Source organism: Xyrauchen texanus, chromosome 39 (genome assembly GCF_025860055.1).
Source record: "Xyrauchen texanus isolate HMW12.3.18 chromosome 39, RBS_HiC_50CHRs, whole genome shotgun sequence".
Taxonomy (NCBI): Eukaryota; Metazoa; Chordata; class Actinopteri; order Cypriniformes; family Catostomidae; genus Xyrauchen; species Xyrauchen texanus.
In genome coordinates this window covers 18,121,650-18,142,731 of record NC_068314.1, presented here as the reverse complement: position 1 = coordinate 18,142,731, position 21,082 = coordinate 18,121,650, and the positions used below count along the sequence as shown (strand labels likewise).

General features: G+C 36.6%; 1 protein-coding gene across 2 annotated transcripts in view; it reads left to right on the top strand.

Annotated features, from left to right (window-relative positions):
• The window catches only part of LOC127633029 (AT-rich interactive domain-containing protein 3A-like), a 45,261-nt gene extending 24,581 nt beyond the window's left edge, over positions 1-20,680 (top strand). For both annotated transcript variants that reach the window (XM_052111888.1, XM_052111889.1), the window contains exons 4-9: positions 3,073-3,145; positions 4,603-4,786; positions 5,217-5,464; positions 5,889-6,143; positions 16,411-16,500; positions 16,590-20,680. In XM_052111888.1, the coding sequence (XP_051967848.1) occupies positions 3,073-3,145; positions 4,603-4,786; positions 5,217-5,464; positions 5,889-6,143; positions 16,411-16,500; positions 16,590-16,720 (981 nt within the window). In that variant the 3' untranslated portion in view covers positions 16,721-20,680. The remainder of the gene's footprint in view (positions 1-3,072; positions 3,146-4,602; positions 4,787-5,216; positions 5,465-5,888; positions 6,144-16,410; positions 16,501-16,589) is intronic.
• The last annotated feature ends 402 nt before the right edge of the window (positions 20,681-21,082 follow it).

Genomic DNA, 21,082 nt, shown 5'->3' with positions numbered 1-21,082 from the left:
CTTTTCGCTTTACTGTAAAATAACTTGTCTTTAAATTGTACACCTTCGGAAGACTTTGAATAAGATTTGCAAGTCGCATTAACTACTATTATGACACTTTTGCAATCAATTGCCGTTGTATTGAAAACATTAAAAATCCTATAAAAGATCTGTTTGTATTCTGCAAACGAGTAGCCTTAATTTTGACCGATTTTTCATCTTGGCTGATGTATTCTTTGAATTCAACCACCAACATCATAAAAAACAAAACAAATTAAAGTTTAAATTAAACTTTTAGATCTTAATATTCGCTTCAGTTCAACGTTCACATCCAACTGACGTTTCTCTGTTGTGATGGTGAGCAGTACTTTTCTGGTACATTTCTCCACCCTGCATTTGAGGTTTCTGTCAGATGGCTCTCCCTCCACCTGATTCAAACTGATAAACAGATGTGTTTCAATAGTAGTGAGGGAGGGGTCTCGGAGCATATCAGCAGAATTTGGGTAAAAGGATCAGTCTCTATCCATTAGTGTGAGCTGGGGCCCCCTGAAGGTGTGATCTTTGGGCGAGAGTTGGAATTTTACTGGTCAGTTCCTTCACTTTTCTGTTGAGAGGTTATAAATTCTCTCTGCCTGCTCATTATGTTTTTATTATCCTTTATTTTACCAGGATAGTCCCACTGAGATAAAAATCTCTTCTTCCAGGGAGTCCTGGCCAAAATGGCAGCACAAAAAGTTTCACATATACAATACAAACAAAAAAATCGTACATAGAATGTAACCCAGCACTCATAAAATGGCAACAAAAGTTACTTTACAAAACATGCACACGTTTCCTTTAAATTGTTCAATAAAAGATTTTTAAAACCGTTTAAAGAGGGGAGAGTTTGTATCATTATTATACTCTGCAGCTCATTCCATAACCAGGGGCATAGGAAGAAAAGGCAGTTTTACCAAGCTCTGAACGTACTCTAGGAACCTTTAAAAGCAGTTTTGCACTAGATCTAGTGCTATAATTACAAATACAATAAGATAATAGACGACAGATATAAATTGGTAATTTGCCTAACAATGCCTTAGCAATAAACATCAACATGTGTATTTTTCTCCTTTGAAACAAAGAAGTCCAACCCACCAATTCATATAAAGTACAATGATGAGTGCGTGAGGAGGCACTCGTCACAAAGCGTAAGGCAGCATGGTAAACACAATCCAATCTTTTTAGCGACGATGAACCTGCATGCATATAAATCACATCACCGTAATCCAATACTGATAGGAAACAGCTTTGAATAATTCTCTTTCTTGCTTCAAAAGGAAAACATTTCTTTAAACGAAAGAGGAAACCCAGTTTTGGTCTAAGCTTTTTCAAGAGATTTTCAATATGTACATTAAAACCTAATTTTTCATCCAACCATATGCCTAATGTTGGCCTAATGCTACATGAAGGAACCAGTCAAACTCATAATTGGAGTTGAAAATGTTTTAGCTGAGCTGTGGGCTAAACTGCGAGCCGTAAAAACAATAAATAGCGCACATTTGTATTGTGATGTCTTGCTGGTTGCATGCAAATATACAGCAGAACCAGTTCTTTTAAATATAAAAAAAAAAAAAAACACTCAAAAAGACCCACAAATCAGTCTTAAACTCACAAGTCATCAGTTTGAATCTGTCAAATGGCACACTTACTGAATCTGTCATATCTTTTATTTTTATTTTACATTTTTTCACCATGTCCAAATTGAAAGGAACTGTTACTCTGTTTAAGGCTTGTTACTCTTACAAATGAGTGTAGTTACAGACTTTTTTGTATTTTATTTTTTTATACGATGTGACTAAAGACACGCGTTCGCAAATAAATTTTGTTGTAATTGAGTAAGGATGAAAAAAGTAGAATTTTTTTTTTGGGGGTGATCTAAAGTCGTAAATTAATTACTAATATAATTGTAAAAAATCATAACCAGAATACTTATCATTTCTGACATCCCTAAGCATTACGTGAGGCTTATAAAGGCTGGAATGGCAAGGAGTTATGAAGTGTCTATAATCAGCTCCTTGCTTCGCAGCTGGTTTGAGACACTGGAAAGAGGCATAAACAGTAGAATAGTGGGTTAAAAAAAATATGGGGGGGGGGGGGGCTTGAGGGCTGTGGCCCTTAGAGAAAATTGAGAGAGAGAAGGGAGTCATTTGAGAGATTTATAGCATGGTGCTCCTCAAAAATGCATACATCCTGTAATTAACCCTGCACTGGCCTCCAGGCCTGCCTCTGTGCCCACTCAACCCTTCCCCCTGCCCAGTCCGCTGATAGAAGACTGTAAGAGCCCTTGTGTGGCTAATGAGAGCTCAGGATGAAGGGAAGAAAATGAGAAGCAAGGGAAAGAGAAGCTTCTGTGAGAAAGAATTGAGACATCGTTCATCGTTGCTCAGCTACCATCGCCGTTATTCTGGTTGTGCGTGATTAAAAAGCATGACCTTTTGGCCCATGAGATTGCACCTGCTATTATTAAGATCTTTTAGGTGTCCAAACATTCGTAATAAATGCTATGAAATTGCTTTAGTTTAAACCAATCATTTAAAAAAGAATTTTATATAATTCTGTTTTATAATCCATAACAAAAATTTTTATCAAAGTCTATACAAATGAGTTTTAAAATGAGATCCAAAAACAGACACAGATTCAGCAAAACTAATATCCCATGGCTGGCTGTTCCATAATCCTGGGGCCTTCACTACAAAATCTGTCACCTTTAGTTTTTCGATCTCACAACAAAGCGGTAACGTGTATATAGTTAAAACTGTATTGGCCCTAACAGGGATCCTTGCGGAACGCCACAATTAATTGTGGAAGAGGAGGACATCTCATGTCCAACAGACACTACAAATGTTATTTTTGACAAGTAGGAATCAAACCAATCTAAAGTCACATTTGTTATTCTCACCCATATTTCAATGTATGAATTGATATGGGCTATGTTCAGAATTTAATACTTGAATCCTTCTTTAAATGCTGTGTAGTTTATACTGTACACAGTTTCATGCATTGAACATTTAATACATCTATTTAGCTTTTTTGTCTGTGTTTTTCCATATGTAGCTCTATGAACTGGACATTGACCCAAAAAGGAAAGAGTTCCTGGATGATCTGTTCAGCTTCATGCAGAAAAGAGGTAAGCATAAATAAAAATCATCATTTTACTACTCAAAACAATTGAGGCCTTTATGATCCAGACCTCTTACAAATTAACCTCAACACTCTGCTCATTTTTCACATCACCACAGTGATGTTTATGTGTAGTTATATATGGGACATTTGTTCTTAAGCACTTCAGTTTCCACTGTTTATATCATGCTACACCAGCGCAGTGGCTCATACATGCACATGTGAGTGTGTGTTTATAAACGTGGGAGTGTGAACAAATGTCTATGTCACGATCCAGCCTTGGAGCTCTCAAAGCATGTGTTGTCGTCTACATGCAATCAAAAATGCTGCACTGTCCATCATGCCAATGACAATGCTCTTCACCACTTGTTAGCTGCTCTCCTGGTTAATAAATGAATAACCTGGAAAAGAAATGTATTGTGCATTTGTGCTGAAAATAAAACTGCTGTAGTGTTGGAGAAGCTACTTGAAAAGCTGTAGCTTGTCATGCTACAAGCTTCTCTATAATTTAAAGTAGTTCAACAATTGTGTATGTAGCTTGAAAAAGTAGTTAGCTTCAATATACACTACTACTAATAAATAGTAGCTAAATATATTGAAGCTATTTGTGGGGTTGGGCAATTTCAAAACTATTTTGGGGGTGCTGTATCTGCTTAAATATAAAACTGTTAAATTATATGATTGTATTGGGATTTTGTCCCATTAGAGCAGTATTTATCTGTTACAAAACAATCTCGAGGATCTTAAATAGGGTGACAGCATCTAAACAAATCAATTTACACACACACACACACACACACACACAAAACAGCAATAAAACAAAAAAAGCCACAATTTATATAACAAAAAATAGTCAAAAACTGTGACTCAATATTATGTGTATTTTTTCCAGATTATATTTAAAATAATATATGTAAAATTATTATATTATTAATATATTCTTATAATGTAATCCACTGCCAAAACAAAAATGCTGCACAGTTAAATTAATCAATCTTTTTTTGTTTTGTTTTTTTGCACAGGTTAATTTAATTGAACTGTCCAAATAAACTGATTCACTGAAATTAATCTGACTTCCCAGTGCTTCATATGAAATAGAGACTGGACATTTTAAGCAAATATGTGATTGTTACTTGTTACTGTTCACTCATCTGTAAAGCTTTGTGTGCAATATAATATTACAAAAAACAGAAACTTGTCAAGCTACACTTGCTAATCATCCAAAAAAGTAGCTGGTTACTGGACAAATTTGAAAAAGCATGAACTACTGAAAAATGTAACTCAAATGTTCCTCCCCAACGCTGCACAGCATTACATGACAACCACACTGCATTGCCTAAAGAAGAGCTGAAACTCCAGATATTTACCCAATTTAAATACATATGGGCATTTATTTTATTTATAGAATTTGAAACTTTCTTATAAACCATTCAGGCGGACTGACAGCGGCTTGTTTTTGTGCAGGGACTCCAGTGAACAGGATACCCATCATGGCCAAGCAGGTGCTGGATCTCTACATGCTGTACCAGCTGGTGACTGAAAAAGGGGGGCTGGTGGAGGTCATAAATAAAAAGTTGTGGAGGGAGATCACGAAAGGGCTGAACCTGCCGACCTCCATCACCAGTGCTGCCTTTACTCTCAGAACACAGTATGTATTAATGTAGTCTTTTTTTATTTATTCTGACGATTAGTTTACAGCGATTTTAATTGTTAAACAATAATATTCAAAAATGTTAATGCAGCAAACCATGCGCCCTGACCATACTCAAATTCCGCAATGGAGCAAATCAAGCTTAAAGTACTACTTTCATGTTTTTGCGAATCACAACTAGCAGGGGATGGTAAGCTTGACTCCAGCTGTACAGGCAATGTGCAGATGTACAGACAGCAAACCGATATCCTGTTCAAAGAACCTCTAAATCAGTTTAATTATACAGGATTACCTGAAGGCCGACTAGTTGTTGATCAACACATCCCTCATTTTGCACATCTCTAGACAAAAGTATCACTTTAAAATTTAATAATTATTTGGAAATGTTAGTATCATCCTGTCTTTTTAATGTCCCACCTCTCTGCAGATATATGAAGTATCTGTATCCTTATGAATGTGACAAGAGAGGCCTCAGCAATCCCAATGAACTCCAGGCAGCCATTGACAGCAACCGGCGTGAGGGACGCAGGCAGGGCTTCGGCAGCTCACTCTTCACCTACTCACCCAACGGAACGCCCACAATGCTGTCCTCTCCCAAACTGTCCATGCCTCCTATCGGCATCACCCTGCCCAGCAACGGAACCCCTCTCTCATCCTTACAGAAAGCTAAAAAGGGTAAGATTTGCTTGACTTGTTGGCTAAATGGTATCTTGAGTTTGAATCTGGCCTGGTTCATGTCCCAATCCCATTTTCTCCCCTCACATACCTGTCTGTTTCTACTGTGCAATAAATTGAGACTAAAAAGTCACATGCTTGAAAGGCTTTGACGTTATAATGTTAATTATTTTTTACATGGAGCAAACTCCACCCACAGGAATTACATTAGTAAAGCATTAACAGAGGTTCATCCCTAAATATACCTCAAAATTACAAAAAATTGGACCAACTTTACAGCTCATTTTTGTTTACTGAATAATTAATTTAAGGGCTTTAACTGAAATACAATTTTCACATTTCTGCTTTAAAACCCTCTAGTACATGTACCCAGAATATTCCTTAAAATGCGTTATGTGTGTCTCATTCTCTCTCTCTGTTGCAGATGATGATGGAGTTCAGGCTCGTCTGCCGGTGTCTCTGGCCAGTCACTCAGTAGCTGCGGCTGCGCAGGCAGCCACCATTGCACAGGTAGCTGCACTGGAGCAACTGCGGGATAAGTTGGAGTCGGGGGAACCGCCGGAAAAGAAGATTGCACTACCAATGGAGGAACACCAGCGACTCCTGCAGAGAGCCCTGCAGCACAACCTACTGGCCATGACAGCACAGATCCCTATGAACATACGCATCAACAATCAAGGTACTGATACTATAGCACTCTCGGTTAGTAAAAGTGCAATATTAGCTGATATTTGGTTTTCATGAGGTAACGTTGGATGATAACCTTGCCCTTATGTTTTGTTTTGCTTATGTCTCAGCCAGGCTGATATTTGACCATTTTCAGAAGCGTACCATAAGCCTTGCCCATGATTAATTCAGATTTTCTCTTTTTAGAAATTGTTGGGTAAAACTCTTTAAAAAAAGGTTACATTTGTTAACATTACACATAATGAACTAACACCGTAGACTATATGTTTACAGTATTTATTAACGTTAATGTTCATTTAAAAAAAATAAAACAATTGGTCATTGTTAGTTTATAATGCATTATGTTAGCACATATACTAATATGTTGTTATGAAAGGGTTAGTTCAACCCAAAATTTGTCATACAGATGTGTATAACCTTTTATCTGCTGAACACAAAGATTTTTAGAAGAATATCTCCGCTCTGTAGGTCCATACAATGCAAGTGAATTGGTGCCAAAATCTTGAAGCTTCAAAATCCACAAAGGCGACATAAAAGTAATCCATATGGTTTAATCCATATCTTCAGAAGTGATATGTTAGGTGAGAACAAGATCAATACTTAAGTCCTTTTTTCTTCACTTTCTTCTCCGGTTAACATTCTTTGTGCATATTGCGCCCTATTGGGCAGGGATGACAATTTATGATAAAAAAAATTACTTAAAGATTGATCTGTTTCACAACCACACCTATCATATCATGTCTGAACACATGGATTTAACTATTGGAGTCATATTAATTACTTTTATGATGCCTTTATGTGGGAACATTTTGGCACCAATTCATTTGCATTTTGGCACCAATTCACTTGCATTGTGTGGACCTACGGAGCTGAGATATTCTGCTAAAAATCTTCATTTGGGTTTTGCAGAAGAAAGTCATACACATCTGGGATGCCAGGAGGGTGAGTAAATCACAAGAGAAGTTTAATTTTTAGGTGAACTATCCCTGTAACATTTGTGTCACATTTGTTAACATTTTATATACAGTGACCTCATTGAAAATCTGGAAATCAAAATGTAAACCCTAGAAGTAATAAAAAAAGTCTTAGTATTTAGAAGGAAAAAAAAGAAAAAAAAAAAATATATATATATATGAAATGTTTCTAAATGTATAATATATTTAAAAAACATTTAATATAAAATAATTAAGTATTAATAGAATTTAAAAAAAGGTCATATTAAAAAAAAAAATTGAATAACATCTTTGTGACATTGGTCATGTTAACTCCTTTGTACAAAAGGTCAGATTTCCTTGCTTCCAGTGAAGCAAATAAGATTCTCTTTGGAACATTCTCGAATCATGTTGGAATAACATGGATCATACAATTTTGCACAAGCTTGTGGAGTTCAAGCCAGCTAATTGCATGCTGTGTTCAAAAAGGGAACATGCCAAACCACACCACAGAAATGCAGAAATTCATGAAATGTTTTTCAGTTAAACTTCTAACAGTTTCAACTTCTAATGCTGATAATATTACTTGTATTGGGGGGAAAAAATCATATTAAAATCATCATTGTTATAAGACTTTTGGACCCATTGGCACGAAATCATCATTAGCTATACTGCTGTCTAGATATCGCCATCTGTCCTTAAACACCCATATTTTATACAAAGGAAATACTAGCTGTTACTGTGTTGAATGTGGATTAAATGCATGTTCTGAGATCAAAGATGTAAAAAGCTGCCTCATCAGAATTTACAAACTTAAAATACTTAATTTCTTTCCCATAAACACTGACCTAAGAACAAAAAAAACACCTTTTGTGCTATCTTTGATATTTCAGGGAAACCTGTCTCTGGAATATCCAACTTTTGGTTCCTGGGGTTATGAAATGATCTCATTGTGTTCTCTAGTGTGGTACGGCCAGCCCCCTCTCACATCGTCATACACTGGTACCAGCTTTTTGGTTGGAAATGCTGTGAAAATATTACCACAGCCAAACTCAATTACCGGCAATTTTATAGATCTTTAGTTCTCAGGTGAGCTGTCAACAGTCGTCTCTGTAGTGAGTCATTACAGCACACTCTATACCGCAACAGGCAATAAACTAGTACTGTTCTTACTAAACGCTATTCTAATGAATGAGGAAAGACAGTGTGTAACATTACACTGATTAGATGTTATCAGAAACAGAACTGTGTGAGTTGCATTGATGTATTAAGCCTAAAGAATGGTGCCATAAAGAGTTGTCATTAGTAAACTGGAGGTGGTGACTCACTTCAAACCACAAAGTTAAAGAAACAAGGCAGAGTGCTTTCCTGTGAGGGGAATCCCTGCCTTCAACAGAGTGTGACTTCCTTTTCTTGGTTAGAGGTGTTAAATACTAGAGGTTTCACCTTATGTATTTTATCGGAATATGAATGAGATACTGAATTAATTCCCCTTACCACTGCAGGTGGATTTTAAGTTGTTTTTGAAACATCAACTAAGAAATGGCTGTGTGAGCGCCCTCTGCTGTAAGGCAGTATGCTTTCAGATGCTGTCTAAATGGTATTTTATGGTAGTGTTACTTATAAAGAATATAATTGAGGGGTGAAAATTTATTTTTATATATTACGGAAGCGTATTGCATTCACTTGAGAAAAAAAAATCTACTGTTTTTCTGAATTAACGAGTTAATTATCTCAGAATTATGAGATAATTTTTCATTAAAAACAATATTTTATTCTGTTTTTCTGAATTAATGAGATCCCTCAAAATCCTGCCAGGAGCTCTATTTTAGCTGGATTGCATGGAAGTAAACATGTCCCGCCTTTCAAGTTTAATCCGGTTTTATTTTACTTTGGGTCTGAGACATTGGGAGATACTACGGAGCCCCCGAAGTGACCTGTGCAAAAAAAAAAATCTACGAGGCTTTCGCGTGCGCACGAGATACTTTTGCGTGCGCACGCGTTGCAGTTTCCGGTGTGTGTATAGCTCTTTTCCAATTGCGTCATTGCCATCATTCATTTACTTAAAGATACTGAGAGCATGGATGCACATGAATTTATAGAGATATATTTTAAACTTGGCCTTCAATACAAAGACATTACTGTCTATGACATTTGTAATACTGTCATGACTGAGACACGCTTTGATCTTCCAAAGGACACTAATCAAGCAATAGACTTGTTTGCATTTAACACTAGAACTACCGGAAGTCTATAACTACTAGAATGGCCATAGTGGTCATTCTGACCGTTCATACTAGACTGTACCAAAATGTCATGTCATATTTACATTCGACACTTCTATTGAGGTTTTAGAATGAAGCTTCTAATGTCTGTCGTCATATTTTATGGCGTCATCACCCTAAAAATGTATTGAATAAAATAGAATAATATGGATTAAATGGAGCGCTAAGCGACATGAGATAGTGCTACATATCGATCTTTTGTAATATATAATAGTGCTAGACTATATAAATACATAGGCCTATATATATTATATATTAGCTGCTAGACTGCCCGGAAGGTGCGTGCCTCGCTTTGTGTACAGCAAGATTTTTCACCACAGTGAAAATGTTTTCGAAAGTCTAAACGCCAACAAACATGGATTGAGGCGGAATATTTCGTTAGATAAAAACATGTTGTGAATTTTGGAAATTATTACATCTATCCTTTTTCAAAACATGTTGACTTTTGGACTTTACAACACTCTGGAGTTATTGGAAATTGGGAACAATCCTATGCAGCCACCACTGGAATCAAAATCCATGAATAAATGAATCTGTTATATTAATAATAAACACCAGGACACGAAATTTTAATTCTAATGAATGTGAAAATGTATTAGTTCATCGACAACCACAGAACTTGCTATTGTAGCTAATTACAGATACAAATTTGATTATTTATATTAAATTATTCTCCTAAAAGGGGGCCCCCTTTTTTGTTCAAGTGAGCCCACTTTTAGGAGAATTCGTTCATAATGATTTTACAGCATACTATTTTCATTATAGTTTTACAGCATGATATTTTTGCTCACAGTAAAACAAATATTGCTTTCTAAATCAGTTTTCCCACAGTTTAGCGAATGTTATTCTTTATTAACCACTTTGGCCATTTTGGGTTTGGCCTATATATGTGTTTCATACGTGTCTAAGGTTTTTACTATGCATTGAAATACACTTTGGTGATGTTTTTATAAGCTATTGTATTGATTTGTTTTTATTTTACAAAGAGAATAATTTAATATAAATAATCAAATTTGTATCTGTAATTAGCTACAATAGCAAGTTCTGTGGTTGTCAATGAACTAATACATTTTCACATTCATTAGAATTAAAATTTCGTGTCCTGGTGTTTATTATTAATATAACAGATTCATTTATTCATGGTTTTTGATTCCAGTGGTGGCTGCATAGGATTGTTTCCAATTTCCAATAACTCCAGAGTGTTGTAAAGTCCAAAAGTCAACATGTTTTGAAAAAGGATAGATGTAATAATTTCCAAAATTCACAACATGTTTTTATCTAACTAAATATTCGACTCAATCCATGTTTGTTGGCGTTTAGACTTTCGAAAACATTTTCACTGTGGTGAAAAATCTTGCTGTACACAAAGCGAGGCACGCACCTTCCGGGCAGTCTAGCAGCTAATATATAATATATATAGGCCTATGTATTTATATAGTCTAGCATATATATTACAAAAAAAGATCGTATTATGTAGGACTATCTCATGTCAGCTTGGCTCCATTTAATCCATATTATTCTATTTTATTCAATACATTTTTAGGGTGATGACGCCATAAAATATGACGACAGACATTAGAAGCTTCATTCTAAAACCTCAATAGAAGTTTCGAATGTAAATATGACATGACATTTGGTACAGTCTAGTATGAACGGTCAGAATGACCACTATGGCCATTCTAGTAGTTATAGACTTCCGGTAGTTCTAGTGTTAAATGCAAACAAGTCTATTGCTTGATTAGTGTCCTTTGGAAGATCAAAGCGTGTCTCAGCCATGACGGTATTACAAATGTCATAGACAGTAATGTCTTTGTATTGAAGGCCAAGTTTAAAATATATCTCTATAAATTCATGCGCATCCATGCTCTCAGTGTCTTTAAGTAAATGAATGATGGCAATGACGCAATTGGAAAAGAGCTATACACACACCGGAAACTGCAACGCGTGCGCACGCAAAAGTCTCTTAGATTTTTTTTTTTTTTGCACAGGTCACTTCGGGGGCTCCGTAGTATCTCCCAATGTCTCAGACCCAAAGTAAAATAAAACCGGATTAAACTTGAAAGGCGGGACATGTTTACTTCCATGCAATCCAGCTAAAATAGAGCTCCTGGCAGGATTTTGAGGGATCTCATTAATTCAGAAAAACAGAACAAAATATTGTTTTTAATGAAAAATTATCTCATAATTCTGAGATAATTAACTCGTTAATTCAGAAAAACAGAGAAGATTTTTTTTTTCTCAAGTGAATGCAATACGCTTCCGTAATAAATTGAGATATATATATATATATATCTCAATCTCACACAGATCAGCCGCAACATTAAAACTACCTGTCTAATATTGTGTAGGTCCCCCTCGTGCTGCCAAAACATTCCGAGATGTTATTCTTCTCACCACAATTGTAAAGAGCGGTTATCTGAGTTACCATAGACTTTGACAGTTTGAAGCAGTCTGGCCATTCTCTGTCGACCTCTGTCATCAAGGCGTTTCCATCCACAGAACTGCTGCTCACTGAATGTGATTTGTTTTTGACACCATTCAGAGTTCATTTTAGAGACTGTTGTGAGTGAAAATCCCAGGAGATCAGTAGTTACAGAGCTCCAGACGGTGACTAAAATGGTAACAAATGCAACCAAAAATAATTGATTGCAACAATAATTTCAAATCTATTGGCGACATTCAGGTTGTGTGCATTCATATGCGGTTTCGTCAGATATCGTCTTGTGAGTTATTGAATATATTTTTAAAGTACATACCACCAGTGTGTATTTGGCCGCTTTTCACCCGTTCTGTTTCTGATGAGCTCACTGCACCGCACACGACAACAAACCCAGCGTGAGAGAGCCGTGAACAAATGACTCTTTTGAACAGGATCTTTTTCATGAATCACCCGAAAAGAACTGAGGGTTTGAACTCAGGAGCTCAGGTTAGCAGTTTGAAACCGAGCCACTTTCTCAGCAAATCATCTGTTAGTGTGTTCAAAACTGGGAGTGCAGAAATTTCAAAATAGCAGTCCCATGTGTATTTTGGGCTTCTATTATAATAATAATAATGAGATATATATATATATATGTGTATGCATGCATGCATGATCCAGCTTTTGACACTTGAGGGACACATACAGAACTATTACACAAGGTGCAAACTTTCATTGATGCTCACGAAGACAACACATTACTATATGCATTCTGTGCTTTATGTAAATATCTGCTTATGTAGATTATGAAGGGCAGTATTAAATGTTTATCTGTTATACTTGTATAAATTATGAAAGGGGTGTGAACATTGAGACAAAAGGGAATGCAAACTTGCGTATCGTGTGTGTGTGTGTGTGTACATACACGTGTATATATGTATGTATATATTTAATAAACCTCCGATTAATGGGTTATCGGCGGTCTTCATTTTCGTCCTTTTCATTGTTTCTGAATCGCAATCTAAATTGAGCAATTATATGATTTGGTGACTAAAAACAGCCATTTTGCTCCTTAATGTTTTAGTTTAGGAGCCAATGGCTCTTAAGTCATTTTTTTAGTCTGGAGCCCTGAGTTACAGAAATATTCAAACCAGCCCATCTGGCACCAACAATCATGCCACGGTCCAAATCACTGAGATCACCATTCTGATGGTTGATGTGAACATTTAACTGAAGCTCCTGACCCATATCTGCACTGCTGCCACACGATTGGCTTATTAGATATCACATGGATGTTTGTTGGTGCCAGACGGGCTGGTTTGAGTATTTCTGTAAATGCTAATCTCCTGGGATTTTCACACACAACTCTCTCTAGACTTAACTCCGAATGGTGCCAAAAACAAAATGCATTCAGTGAGCAGCAGTTCTGTGGCCAGAAATGCCTTGTTGATGAGAGAGGTCAACGGAGAATTGCCAGACTGGTTTGAAGTTTGAACTGACAAAATGTACGGTAACTCAAATAGCCGCTCTGTACAATTGTGGTGAGAAGAATGGCATCTCAGAATGCTGTACTGAGATTTGGGTTGGCACTATTTTGGTGGCATGAGGGGGAGCTACACAATATTAGGCAGGTGTGGTTACGTACGTATAATTCAGACATTTTTCAGACCCCTTCCTTTTTTTTCCACATTTTGTTATGTTGCAGCCTTATGCTAAAATGCTTGAAATAAAAAAAAAAAAATCACATCAATCTACACTACATACCCCATAATGACAAAGCAAAAAACTGATTTTTCATTAAAGAAAATCATAAATTTATTAAAAGGAAATAACTGAAATATCACATTGACATAAGTATTCAGACCATTACCTATGACACTTGAAATTTAACTCTGGTGCATCCATTTCTCTGGATCATCTTTGAGATGTTTCTACACTTTGATTGGAGTCCACCTGTGGCAAATTCAATTGATTGGACATGATTTGGAAAGTTGCACACCTGCCTATATAAGGTCTCGCAGCGGAAAATGCATATCAGAGCAAAAACCAAGATGAAGTCAATGGAACTGCCTACAGAGTTCAGAGACAGGATTGTGTTGAGGCACAGATCTGGAGAAGGCTACAAAATATTCTGCTGCATTTTAGGTTCACAAAAGCCTCCATTATTCTTAAATGGAAGAAGTTTGGAACAACCAGGACTCTTCCTAGAGCTGCCCACCCGGCTAAACTGAGCAATCGTGGGAGAAGGGCCTTGGTAAGAGAGGTGACCAAGAACCCGATGGTCACTGGTTGAGCTCCAGAGATAATGTGTGGAGATGGGAGAAACTTGCATAAGGACAACCATCACTGCAACTCTTCACCAATCTGGGCTTTATGGCAGAGTGGCCAGATGGAAGCCTCTCCTCAGTTTAAGACACATGTAAGCCTGCTTGGAATGAGCAAAAAAGCACCTAAAGGACTGTCAGACTGTGAGAAACAAGATTCTCTGGTCTGATGAAATGAAGAATTGAACTGTTTGGCCTCAATTCCAAGCATCATGTCTGGAGGAAACTAGGCACCACTCATCACCTGCACAATACCATCCCAACGGTGAAGCATGGTGGTGGTAGCATCATGCTGTGGGGGTGTTTTTCAGCGGCAGGGACTGGGGGACTGGTCAGGGTTGAAGGAAAGTTGAACACCACAGAATACAGAGATATCTTAATGAAAACCTGGTGCAGAGTGATCAGGACCTCTGGGACGAAGGTTCACCTTCCAACAGGACAATGACCATAAGAACACAGCCAAAACAACGCAAGAGTGACTTAGGGACAACTCTGTAAATGTCCTTGAGTGGCCCAGCCAGAGCACCAGACTTTAATCCAATCAAGCATGGCTGTCCATGGACTGTCCCCATCTAACTTGACAGAGCTTGAAGATCTGCAGAGAAGAATGGCAGAAAACCTCCAAATCCAAACAGTCTTGAGGCTTTAAAGGGTAAAAATACTTACGTTTAATTCACTAAAGAAATTCACTGCTAAATATCCTATTGTTATCATGTCTTTTTGACTTGTTTTCCATATAAAATAGTCTAAAATCCTTAAAGATGCCCTATTATGCTTTTTGAGATTTTACCTTCTCTTTAGTGTGTAATATAACTGCATGTAAAATGTCTGCAAAGTTTCAAAGCACAAACTCCACGCAAAAGGGGACGGGGGGGGAGGGTGGTTGGAGTGGGCGGAACGACTAGCCCCTCCCTCTCGTCATTGTTGCCCCACCTCTGAGGGCTGTCCTTCAGCAAGTCTCAAGACCGGAGTGGCCAGGAGAGAGAAGAGGTGCATAATTAAGCTAACTTGCTATGTAATGTTATTGTTTTGGCAAGGGTTTACTGTTCAGCTGTGGGCCAGTTTTTACCTAAAACTGTGTAACAAAATGGTCAATCTCAAGAGTCTTATATAATTATTACAAGCTGCTCACTAACCAGGAGTAAGCTCTCTGTTCTCTGTTCATATCTCGGGTGAAAAACCTTCGGCTACACTCATTCCAGCAAAAGATGACTAACTTAGATGCACTATCAAAGTATTTTACTTGAAGCTTTGTTAGGTTCACAATAATCAACAGTGCACTTTTAAGAAAGCTACGTAATTAAAACCTACCACTGTGAAACGTCCTGCTCAAGTCATGCTTGCGACGGTGGTTTGGGTCGATCAGCTTGTTCTTCCAAACTTTCATTATCGGACTCGGACTGGTACAGCAAAAAAACTGATGCCACTGTTACCATAGTTACAATAGTGTTTACAGCTGTTAAGGAAGCCTGAAACTCCGTTATAGCAAGGGGCATTACATTTCTGACACAGCTTCTACAAGGTTGACCAGTCATAACAGACTAGGCCAGCTGACCAATCAGAGCAGGGGGTTTGGTTTAATCGCTGCCAAAGGTGCTTCAATGAAGTACTGAGTTAAGGGTCTGAATAAATATGTCAATGTGATATTTCAGTTTTTTCTTTTTGATAAATTTGCAAAGTAATGAAAAATCTGGTTTTTGCTTTGTCATTATGGGGTATGGAGTGTAGATTGATGTGAAATAAAGCATTTTAGCATAAGGCTGCAATATAACAAAATGTGAAAAAATGAAGGGGTCTGAATGCTTTCTAAATTATATATATATATAGCATAAAGAAAATGAAGCCTGTTTTAGGAACATTTAATGGCGCATTTAGCCATTTTTGTGTTTGTCGCCTTAGACTTGGATTGACACCTAGTGGCATGAATGCAGCATCATTCAAAAGCAATGGTTTTCAGTAACTGATGACATTGTAGAAATTCACTATCCACAGTCAGCCATGAATAAATTAATCCCTTAGTGAAGTATTGAATAACAGAGTGGTTACTGAAATAATACATTTTATTAATAATAATCATATCAATCTCATTAATATTAATAATTTCTTCATTTTATCATTTCTAATTTATTCTTTTTTTTTTATTATTTTGAGGTGAAATTTGTCCCAGACATGTTCCTGAAAGCCACAGGACTCGCCTTAAAATTGATGCTGTTCTTAACAGAACTTCAAAATTATTTGAAAAATGAAGATTTTGCCTGTTTTACAGAAATGTAAAGGTTAATACTGTGTGTTTTGTGTTCAGAGAGCCGACCAGACTCCGCCTTGAACCTCACCACCAATGGCCTCAACAGCATCAGCATGTCATTGGAACTTAATGGAGTCGTCTACACAGGTGAAAAACCAGTCGCCATGTAGATGCAGTGCATTCATGTTTTTCCCTATAAATTCGATTGTCACAAATCTTTCACTGTTTTCTCACAGGCGTACTCTTCGCCCAGGCTGCTGCACCAACCTCATCAGGGGTATCTAATAAATCTTCCACAGGCAACAACGGACCTCAATCGGTTCTCCACACGCCTACCTCATCCTCCTCCAACAACCAATCACCTTAGCACCTCAGACTCTCAAACCTCTCAATGCAAAACCAAAGCCAAAAAACCTCAGTTACTACAGAAGATATGCCAAAAACAATTATATAAACCATGTAGGAATAACTGAATCGTTCTCAACTTGAAGTACACTAGCTCAGGTCTTTTATTTACACTCTTCTTTGTTCAGGAGCCAAAAGAAATCTAAAATAACAACAGAGTTTATTTTAAAGATAATGTATATGCAAAACCTGTGAATAATTTATTTCTCTTTCTGTGAGCACTCTGTCTGGCATAAACAAAATGGCAGTAGAATTCTGCTTTATAGGATTCAATAGTCTCTGACTGACAAATCTTTTCATCTATAGGAGAAATCTTAACAATGGTATTATTGTTAGAATGTGTGATGCAAAGTGCTTATGAGTATGAACTAATAATATATGATTGTACATTTTATTTTCTTTGTGTATGTATCTGCAGTGCCTTGTGAAGTTTTTATTCTCAGCACAGTTTGAATGTGCTTTTGTTGACCAGGAATTCAAATTCTGGTCTGAAGTTGATTTTTATTATTAGAATTTTTTTTTACCTTTTTGTTGTGAGTATTCAACCATTTGGTTTCCCATGTCAGACTTCTACACTGCGATGGCAATAGTGATTTTAAAGGGATAGTTCACGCAAAATATATTCTAATATATAAATGCTCTGTTGGTCCTCACAATGCAAGTGAATGGTGACTAGAACTCAGCCCAAAAAGACAAAGACAGCATAAAAATAATCCATATAACTCCAGTGGTTAAATCCATGTCTGTGGGTGAGAATTAAATCAATCTTTAAGGCCTTTTTTACTGTAAGTCCACACTTTCACTTTCAGACATCTACTGGTTAGGGCTGGTTAAGGGTGGAGATTTTTTGTTTAAAAGGACTTAAATATTGATCTGTTTCTCACCTTCACCATGTCTGAAGACATTGAATTAACCACTGGTGTCATATGGATTACTTTTATGCTGGCTTGAAGTGCTTTTTTGACCTTGTGAATTCTGGTCACCATTCACTTGCATTGTGAGGACAATTAGAGCTGAGACATTCTTCTAAAAAGCCTCTGGAATGGCATGAGGGTGAGTAACTGATGAAAGAACTACCCCTTTTAAGATCATTGATTGAACATTCAGGTTAAAGGAGCTGTTTTGGTGTGTTCTCTTGTGAGGAAAGATTTTTACATTTGTAGATGTGTACATGTGTTCTTACGCTTATAACCTGTGCTTATGTTTGCCTCTTCATGACTACTGGCAAACTCTGGGGGCCACAATGTCCATGAGCCAATCAAACGGTGGCTGCAGCATCACAGAGCTCGAACGGCATTACTCTGAACTGCCGCAGTCCACTGACTTTTATCTTGGCCCATAGTGTCTATAAAGTAGATGTGGAAAGAGGTCAGAGGTTGTTCTACTTGTTTGTGTAGAATTTTATGGAGCTTTTAATCAAATCAACAATTTTGCAGAAAATAAATCTGTTTTACTCAAAACAAGACCGTATGATTATAGGCACACTTTAAGATTTGAACGAACACGTCTAAAAACCCAAAAGCAGGAATCGGAGAAAATTATGACATTGGAGTATTCAAATTTGATTAGTAGGAAGTGGTTTCCTGTATTTAGGAATATTAATCTTAAGCAATGAGTTTGACCATTTTAATAATCAACTGTTCCTGTCAGCGAGAAGGTCTTTTTCTTGTCGATGTGTAATTGTAATTCATGAATTATGTCCAGCTTCTCTAGCATTACACTGTATGCAAGGTCAAAATGCCTATTTGGTGGGCATCTAGGGGTAAAACTTTCTTTCTTTTGATTGACAAAAACAGAGTTGTTTAGCAACTACTGTCTTGGCTGATAAGAAGTTGAATATTTTATCTGGCATTTCAAATAATTTCTTACGGGGGAGAGGTGGTGAAGGCTTTTGGAAATTGGGGTTGTCTGCAGTTTAAAGCCTTTAATTTTATCCAAAAGTGCTTCCACCAATTGTAGATGCATCGTTTTGGATTAACTTGAAGTTAAATGCCTTGATCCTTCCTTACATGGGATCAAAGTTTTAACCATTCAGCTATCACCATCTCTGTCTTATTTTATTCTTTAAACTGATGTACTCTTGAAACCTCCTTATTACTTTATACGAACCACCTTGGTGGTAGCTGTACAGGAAACGGTGTGGAAAATGTAATTGTTTTTGTCCGTATTTTGTATTGTATATTTCATTACAGTTTTAAATATCAGGTAGCATCAATATAGCATATCTCAGATTCTGCCAGTACTGCAGGAATATCTCTACCTCAAAGACTCCGCTATGAACCGTTTGCAAACCCTACCAGCTTGTCACTTTCCACATCAAATCTAAGAGTGTGATGCAGAACTGGATGTTTTTACTCCATGGGAATTTTCCTTGCTGTATTAGCCATGATATCTTTTAGCCCCTTTTTGCTCATAACTAAAAAAAACGCAGTTTAATCTGCCTGCCCACAATCTGCCAAGAACCTCAACTTTAGAGTGACCGATTTTTGTCATGTAACAGTAACTCTTCACTTTGATGGCCTTTATGCAGTCAAAGATGCTGTCGATTTTTCATAGAAACAATACTGTTACCACACAGAGTATGAAAACATAACACCTGAAATTTGATGATTAAAGCAGTTTGTAACCATGAGAGGGATGTGTTTTACTCTGATGTATGCCTTAATGTATGCAAACTAAAAAAAGTAAATTGTGCATGCTAATGTTGTCAGGTTTACTGCAAAGACAACCAAAATTGCTGTACAACAAAACATACAAACCGTTGAGCTATTATTGCAGGATGCCTTATGCATTGATAATTCTTGGTGATCTTTCCTCTGTAGAGCTTAACATCACACTAAAAGTAACTCTTTCAATACATAGACAGCTGTGAAATTTAGAATTTACTTTAGAACATGGCATTTGTCGTCTTCTCAGGAAATACACTTCTACCTCCAGTTACACAGATATGTTCACCTTAGTGCTGTGGTTACAGTGCATGTAACATTTATTGAGATTTTTTTTGTAATGGTGATACAAAATGTTTCCTTTGGCATACTGACTCAAGGTTTTTATTATTAATTGCAGATGCAATAATTATACTAGTTATTTCTTGTTCTTTCTATTTTTGAAAACCTTAATATCCCTTTCCTATGTGTGTGCTTTTGAGTTTTTCTTGTTTGTTTGCAACTAAATTTAAAATTGCTTCTAGCACAAGAGACCCAGGAGAGCCTAGATTTTGATTACGGCACTGAGCGCCATACTGATGCCCCATTTGATGCATGTCCACTCATGCATTTATAATACTTAAATTGCGTAGTGTCAACCACATGACTGCTGCTCTTGTGTGGGTGAAGCACGAAGACAATCCTAACCCATTTAATCTATTCTTTGTTTGAGTGAATAATTAACAATTAAAAGAAGGAAAAAAAGAAATATATCAAGATGTAATTGGAGGGATGGAACATCCAAAGAATGTCGACATAAGTGCTGTTATGGCCTGACTATCATAGATTCAAATGACTCCATAGCTTATATTTTAGATGATCACACACCTCAACTGTTACCCTTTCCTCATCTGAATTCTGATAACCCAGTAAAATTGACACAACAAACCTTTTCACCTCAACACGCATGCAAAGTAAATGTTGTTAAACCGTTGAAACTGATGTTCTTTTTAACCAAATTTGGAATAATTCTATGCCTTTTATATGTTGAAATGTAATGGTAATTCTGGAGCATCAGTTTGAGAGTGTCTTGCTCTGTGTTTTAGCACATTATTGCTCCTTTTCATTTAATAAAGGAACTTTATGTTTGTTGTTTCAGAGTTTGCAAAATGTACTCTTTAATGAGCTGCAAAAGTTTACACTTTATAATTGTCTAGCATCAGATGTTTCAATGTTTGATTTCAAAAATGTGAGATCTTCAGCTGTAAACAAAGACATTGAAAGTACAATAAAAATGTAATTCTGATTTAATGTTGTTAGTGCAGTTCTTCATTTTAGATTATGATAGAAGGCTTTCAATTTAGTGATTGAGTGATAGGTCAACAATACTTTCTTATGGATCAGTTATGATTTTTTTATTTTTTTTTACAATGAAAACTTTAGGGAGAGGTTTGACAGGTGCAAGATTTTTTTTCCATTACTTCAATGAAACTTTGCCATTAAAAAAATTAGATATTGTCTCATTAAATGTTTACACATTTGCATATTATATCAAATGTTATATACATGCCATTTTATTTGTGCTTTTATGATCAACAACTCATTGGGTGGTAATTGCCCCATCCTTTTATTTAATAAGATACTTGCATATGTTTTTGCCCATTTTTTAAATTAAATAA